Source organism: Mobula hypostoma, chromosome 9 (genome assembly GCF_963921235.1).
Source record: "Mobula hypostoma chromosome 9, sMobHyp1.1, whole genome shotgun sequence".
In the NCBI taxonomy this organism is placed as follows: domain Eukaryota; kingdom Metazoa; phylum Chordata; class Chondrichthyes; order Myliobatiformes; family Myliobatidae; genus Mobula; species Mobula hypostoma.
The window spans coordinates 132,660,444-132,667,989 of NC_086105.1; the positions used below are offsets into that span (position 1 = coordinate 132,660,444).

The window sequence follows — 7,546 nt, forward strand, 5'->3', positions numbered from 1 at the left end:
AAACTCCAGGAGAGAAATGCGAGCATGAGCTACCACGAGAACTTCAGAGATGCCATGAGGGGCCATGATCAACTACGTTTCTTGCCAATTAAAGCATCAAGGTAGATTGAAACATTGAGGCAATTGCAGAGGAAAGTGAGCGGTTCTTGGAGAGGCCACTGGTTCGAGTTGCTTTCCTCGGATAGGCTGCTTGATCGAGTTGTTTTCCCTGGAGAGGCCGCTGGTTCATGTCACTGCCCCTGGAGAGTGTTGCTTTCCTCAGAAAGATTGCTGGTTCAAATGGCTTTCCTGGGGAAGGCCGCTGGTTCATGTCACTTTCCTCAGAGTCTGTTGGTTTGATTCGCTTTCCCGGGAAAGGCCGCTGGTTCATGTCACTTTCCTTGGAGAGGCCACTGGTTCGAGTTGCTTTCCTGGGAAAGGCCGCTGGTTCGAGTCACTTTCCTTGGAGAGGCCACTGGTTCGAGTTGCTTTCCTGGGAAAGGCCGCTGGTTCGAGTCACTTTCCTTGGAGAGGCCACTGGTTCGAGTTGCTTTCCTGGGAAAGGCTGCTGGTTTGAGTTGCTTTCCTGGGAAAGGCTGCTGGTTCGAGTTGCTTTCCTGGGAAAGGCCGCTGGTTCGAGTCACTTTCCTTGGAGAGGCCACTGGTTCGAGTTGCTTTCCTGGGAAAGGCTGCTGGTTCGAGTTGCTTTCCTGGGAAAGGCTGCTGGTTCGAGTTGCTTTCCTGGGAAAGGCTGCTGGTTCGAGTTGCTTTCCTGGGAAAGGCCGCTGGTTCGAGTCACTTTCCTTGAAGAGGCCACTGGTTCGAGTTCTGCCACTGGAGGGGCCACTGAATCCCAATGCTCTCGGAGATGTTATCGAAATTCTGAAATTTATGGATTGGACTATAGTTCAAACTAACTATAGTTCATATTGGCTTCTGAAGTTCTTTTTTTTAATGTTCTTTTTTTGTTGCTGATTGGTGGGGATTTTGTCTATCTGTTAGTTTTGGGCTGAGGGAGGGGTTGGGGGTGTTTGGAGCTTGTGAGTTTCTTGTTTCTTTTTATTTTCATGTGTGGGAGATGGATGTCTTTCTTTCAATTATTTGTATAGTTTTCTGTATTTTCTGGCTATCTGGAGAAGACAAATTTCAGAGTTGTATTCTGCATACATACTTCAATAAAAAAATGAACCTTTGAAGAACTTATCCAAGAGAAAAGAGAACTCCCCTGGGAATGACATTTGTAACAGTGAAATACAAAAAACCAACAAGTCACATTGGGTTTGTATGTGGTAAAAACAGGAGGGCCAGCATTGTGGCGATGTGATTGGCTGAGACAACTATAACTTGATTGGAGACCCATCCACTATTTGCATGCCACATCCCCGATAGTAAACTGAAAGTGAATTGGGAAATGTACAGGATGATACCACAGCAATAATCGAGGATGGCACTGGAAAACTCAAATGTATCAAGGGTAAAATGAAATTTCTGCATCCAAGTTTTACAAAACCTGTCTGGTTCCTTATACCATCTGTGATAAAGTAGTCAATGAGCTAGATTGCATGGAGGCTGAAGGAATTCATTCTAAGGTTGAGTGGAGCCCATGAGCAACACCACTATTCCCAGTAGCCAAGAAGAATGGGTCTGTCCGGTTCTGTGGTGATATTAAGGTCACCATCAACCCAGTACTGAAAGAAGATCAATACCCTCTGCCCTGGATAGAGGATATCTTTGCAAACCTTTCTGGAGGAAAACACTTCAGCAAAGTGGACTGAGCTGACACCTACCTGCAGATGGAGATGGAAGAAGAGTCCAAAGTGTTTCTCACCATAAACACCCTCAAAGGGCCTTATCACTATAATAGGCTTATTCTTGAATTAGTATTTGCATCTGCACCTACACTCTGGCAGATAGCTGTGGACCAGGTCCTGCAAGGCTGTCCAGGCACTCGAGTGTTAGCTGGATGACATCATTGTTACCGGTAAGGATGACAAAGAACATCTCCAAAATCTCAAGATAAGTGTTAAAAAGTTCAGAAGATTATGGGCTCAGAGCACTATGCAACGAGTGTGAATTCTTTAAACCAAGTATCATTTACTGTGGTCACACTATTGACGCCCAAAGATTACACAAGTGTGCTGGGGAAACTCAAACAGTGGCAGATACCCCAGGGCCAAAGGGCGTGTCACAGTCGCAGTTCTTTTTAGGGTTGTCAATCACTATAACAGGCTCCTGCCAAACCTGGCTACTGTGCTCCACCCCTTGAACTCATTACTACGGAGCAGGAGGAAATGCCAATGGACAAAGCAGTGTGAGGTGGCTTTCGAAAAGGCAAAGTGATTGCAGGCACTGTACTCTCACGTTACGATCCACATTGTCTAGTGAAGCTTGCCATGCACTTTTCAAGATGCTAACACTTCTAGAAGAAGGGTGCCCAGAGTTGTCAGAAACACTGCCTGCAGAATCAGAGTCCACTCCTACGGCCAGCACAGAGGAGGCCGCAGAACCTGAGGTTGTTTCACAGTCACAAGTCTCACCAGCCAAGCAGGGTGCTCCCCCTTGTCAGGAGAAACGTTATCCCACAAGAGTAAGAAATCCTTCACTGTGATTAAATCTATAGGCCTGAATAGGACAAATTAAAATTTACTATGCTGTGGATGTCTCTATAGTAATTGTATGATATATTATACTATGCATATGTATTGTGATGCATTCTATGTTGAGATGGAGTTTATAGCTAAGCAGGGAGAAGTGTCGTCTATTTAATATTTCAGTAATATTTGAGCAATCTTGTGTATTTATATTGCTTGATTAAGTATTCTTGTTCATTTAAATAATTAATTATGGGTTAGATGTAAAAATAAATGAAATGCATACAGGATGATGCAACCTCGTGATATGCGTGCTTCTTGCCTAAAGTTAAAAAAGCTAAGTTAGACTCGTATCTCAAACTCCCGTCTTTTCCTTTTGATTAGTTTAATGCTTTGGAGTTACAAAACATAACAGGCTCCCTTGCTTTTCAATCCTGATGAAGGATCTCGGACTGAAACGTCGACTCTTTATTTCCCTCCGTTGATGTTCCCTGACTTGCATTTTGTGTATGTTGAACAGATTCTCAACATGTTATCCTAGAATCCTATATTTTAACACTGCCTTAACCCATTAATTTTAATTATTAATTTATCTTTAAAAGACAGTTGCTTCAGTTTGCGCTGAACTGACTCTGTTGCTGTGGCCTGCAGCCACCGGCTCTCGTCTCAGTGCTGAACTGGTTCCATGGCTCTGGCCTCACTTTCAGGGACTCTGCGGTTAACGTTCTGTGTGTTATTTGTTTACTTTTTTTATTGTTTGTACCATTTGTTCTTTTTGTTTTGCACATTGAGTGTTTGACAGTCTTTGTCGTGTCTTTTTAATGGGTTCTATTGAGTTTCTTTGTTTTGTGGCTGGCTGCAAGATGATGAATTGCAGGGTTGTATACAGTATCGATACTTAAATAATAAATGAGCTTGGAACTTGAGTGCTGTCAGGCATGAGAAGAAATGTCTGAGTAAGTTAATTGTTCTGTATGGCACAGAGAAACCCAGTGAAATAATAAATAGGTTTTCTTCTGAAGTATGAACAGATTAACTGATAGACTAAGACATAAAAATACTGCCATTGATGAATATTTCCAGAGTATGTCTTCCACATTAAAGTAACTGAAATGATATTCAAAGAACATCACTTGAGATTATCCACAATGGCTTGCTGTCAAATGCCCCCTATAACCCCTGCTGCAGATGGACAGAAATCTCCAGGAAACCATGCAAACAATCACTTGTGAAATTTTCTCCAATCTCCTAGCAAGGCTGTAGCTGGAGATTGGGGGCAGTGCCTGTTAAATTTCCAGAGTTTATAGACTTGCTCATCAACAAAACATCATTTCAGTTCCATTAAGGACAAATATCCTTTTCCTCAGAGTCTTCCCAGCTTTACAGATATTCCCTCCATTTGTCTCTCCTGTCACCAGTTAACTCTGCAGCAAGTAACACCTATTTGTCCAAAATGTAAAATCCCGTCTTCTCACATTTCAGTTACATTTAGAACAGAGAAAAAGCCCTTGTAAAAATTCAGTCTTGGAGGTACAGCATACACTGTCGGTAACATATAAAGTACACTGATGGGAGTAAACAACAAAGGTATTCTATAATATTGGAGACTTTTTAAAACTCTAATACTGTTATCCTTTAAAGTGCAGAATTTAGATTCAGCCTATGCTCTAAAAAATTTCATAATTTTAGTGACTTTGTCCCTTAATGATTTATTAAATTATGAAAGGGAATTTTGCATTTTCATAGTATATGCACTGACATATACTGTAGGTGCTCGGGTTTTTGCACAAGCAATTGAGCATTGGAACTTATTGTTCCAGTGTTATTGTTCATCTAGTTTGGAGTTACATTCAGATCTCATGGATTAGAGAATCAAGACCATCATGTCACACTTTGAATGTTTGAATTATTCCCAGTTGGTAATTGGCCCATTATTGCCACGTGTCGTGAGATGCATTGGAAAACTTTTGTTTTTCAGGCCAGCCACACAGATCAAGACACAGGTACACTAAGATAGAACAAAGAGAAAGGAATTGACAGAAAACATAATATTGGGTTCAAGTTACCATGGAAGAGAAAATGCTGTACATATAGACAAATACAATGCAAGGGCCACAGTGAGGTAGACTGAGAGATCAAGCCTTCATCTTTGTCGTCCAAGAGGTCCATTCAATAGTCTTAGAACAGCAAGATAGAAGTTGTCATTTAGACTGGTGGTGCACTTTTTAAAATTTTGGTATCTTCTTCTGGATGGAATGTGGGAGAAGAGAGAATAACTGTGGACGGAGGAGGCTTTGAATATGTTGTCTACTTACCTGAGGCAGCAGGGAGTTGAAGTCCTATTTGGGATCAATACTTCTTTTGAGTGCTCTTGAACTCTCACTAGATTTCTAGGTTCATTCTTCAGAAATATGAGGAGAACAGACCAACCACACCAGTGCAGTGTTAAGGGAGTGGTGCACAGATAGCAGCAATACCTTCCAGATGACCCAAAGGGTGAACGTTTCCCATGGATATATGAAAATGGAGAATTAAGATCAGCCAGAGTCCTATTAAGGGGAAGAACAAGTTAAGGGAGCTGAGTGGCCTATTCCTAATGCACGTGGTTGTATACAATACTGAAATGACACCACATCTGCTCTCTCAAATGGATGTACAGGTTCCTACAGATTAACTTCGAGTAGGAGTGTCACTGTTCTTCCAGCTGTCCTGGTCAATTGGTCACCAATCGTTGCTGGAAGCAACTGTCTGTTTATTGTTTTGTTACTGTTTGTGTGATGGTTAACGGAATCAGGTTTATGTCATTGAAATATTTCATGAAATTTGTTGTTTTGCAGCAGTAAAATAGTGAGGTAGTGTTCACGTGTTCATAAACCAATCAGAAATTTGATGGTGGAAGGGAAGAAGCTGCTCCTAAAACATTGAGTGTGTCCTCAAGCTCCTGTACCTCCTCCCTAATGGTAGTAATGAGACGAAGACATGTCCTGGATAGGTGAGGAGTCTTAATGATAGATGCTGCCTTCTTGAGGCATTGTCTTTTGAAAATGTCTTCAAGTCATGACATAACAGATGTGAGCACACATCTTTGAGGTTATAATATTTCCCATGTTACAACAATGAATTCTTTGCTCATCAAGTGCACAGGATATCCTCAGGTCTTGTGAGGCGCTATCTAAACACAAATAATTTTCTCCCTGATGTAGTTCCCTTGTAATGGGGCACAAACATTGAATTTATCCAGAGAAGTAGCCATATCTTTCAGGTGGTAAGAAAGGCAAATGCAATGTTAGCATTCATTTTGAGAGGATTGAATATAGAAGCAAGGATGGAATGCTGAGGCTTTGTAAGGCATTGGTCAGACTGCACTTGGAGTATTGTGAACAGTTTCGGGCCCTGTATCTAAGAAAGGATGTACTGGCATTGGAGAGAACCCAGAGAAGGTTCAGGGCAATGATCCTGAGAATGAAAGGGTTAACATATGAGTAGTACTTGATGGTCCTGGGCCTGTACTCATAGGAGTTTAGAAGAATAAGGAGAATCTCAATGAAACCTATCGAATATTGGAAGGTCTAGGTTGAGTGAAAGTGGAGAGGAAGTTTCCTATAGTGTGAGAGTCTTGAACCAGAGGGCACAACCTCAGAATGGAAATGAGGAGGAATTTCTTTAGCCAGAGGGTGGTGAATCTGTGGAATTCTTTTTCACAGGTGGTTGTGGAGGCCAAGTCATTGGGTGTATTTAAAGGGGAGGTTTATAGGTTCTTGATTAGTAAATGCATCAAAGGTTATGGGGAGAGGCACATGAACGGGGCAATAAATCAACCATGATGGAATGACAGAGCAGACTCAATGGGCCAAATGGCCTAATTCTACTCCTGTGTCTTATGGTCCTTCAACATCTCCATAAAACAATGTGGTGACAACCTTTGCTTTACCCACAGTTTTAACAATTGTTTTTTTTTCTGTTCAGGTTGGTCTGTGAAGTGTACACTATCGATGCAACCATACAGACGCTGAAGCAACGTCTACAGGAGTCTCAGAATGCCCTGCAGCTGTTGGTGCAAACCAAGTCTGTGCTGGAGTATGACATCGCCGTGAAGGCCAACTCTCTCTTTATAGATCAGGAAAAATGCATGGGGATGCGCAGAACCCTTCCCAACACACCACGCCTGATTGGCTGCACTCAACTAAACGTAGGCCATTACTGCGCCCGCCCACCCCTGGAAAAGAAACCTTGCAACTGTGGTTGCAAAAATAAAAAGAAAGCAACATAAATTAATTAAAACAATGAAGCCAATGGGCTTCGGATAACTGCATGCTGTTTCAAAAAACAAGGCTTGACTATTGTGGCAAAATAAAATAAAGAAAATTAATGGTTTAACAAGAACGTTCACAGTCAGAGTGTTTGCCTCATTTGGGACATGACATTTGATATTTTCAGATGTCATTTAACTGCATAAACCTCATTCACTGTTCATCAGCATGTTATAGTGCATAAAGACACACCCTTAGCTAATTTTAAACACAAGTAATTTTGACCTTTTACAATTGCTCTCAGTGCTTTGATGCTTTCTATAAACCCGTGCCTTTGCCAGTTTCAAGAGATGATTGGACCCTAAGCATTCATTGTCACCTGGTCAAGGTCACAGTAATATTGTGGAAAGAAAGCCTTCAGCACACAGACTTACAGCATGAATGCAAGCCCCACCTCAAAGCAAATAAGGACAGGTGGAAACTGAGCCTGTGTTTTCTACCCTGATATATGGTCAGAGTTGGCCAGGGCTTACGTCCACTGTGATGAAGTGACTTTAGCAGTTGGTCATGAAGCATATCAACTCCTACCTGAGGAGTGATCTGGATCTAGTTTACCTACCATCTCAACAGGTCAACAGCAGATGCCATTTCATCGGCCCTTCACTCAACCCCAGAGCACTTGGATAACGAACTCGCAGACATCAGGACATTCTTCATCGGCTACAG

The 7,546-nt window shown here is 42.0% G+C and overlaps 1 protein-coding gene across 5 annotated transcripts in view; it reads left to right on the forward strand.

Annotated features, from left to right (window-relative positions):
* Window positions 1–6,967, forward strand: part of LOC134352074 (tektin-3-like) — a 66,592-nt gene extending 59,625 nt beyond the window's left edge. For all 5 annotated transcript variants that reach the window (XM_063059207.1, XM_063059208.1, XM_063059210.1 and 2 more), the window contains exon 8: window positions 6,537–6,967. In XM_063059207.1, the coding sequence (XP_062915277.1) occupies window positions 6,537–6,840 (304 nt within the window). In that variant the 3' untranslated portion in view covers window positions 6,841–6,967. The remainder of the gene's footprint in view (window positions 1–6,536) is intronic.
* The last annotated feature ends 579 nt before the right edge of the window (window positions 6,968–7,546 follow it).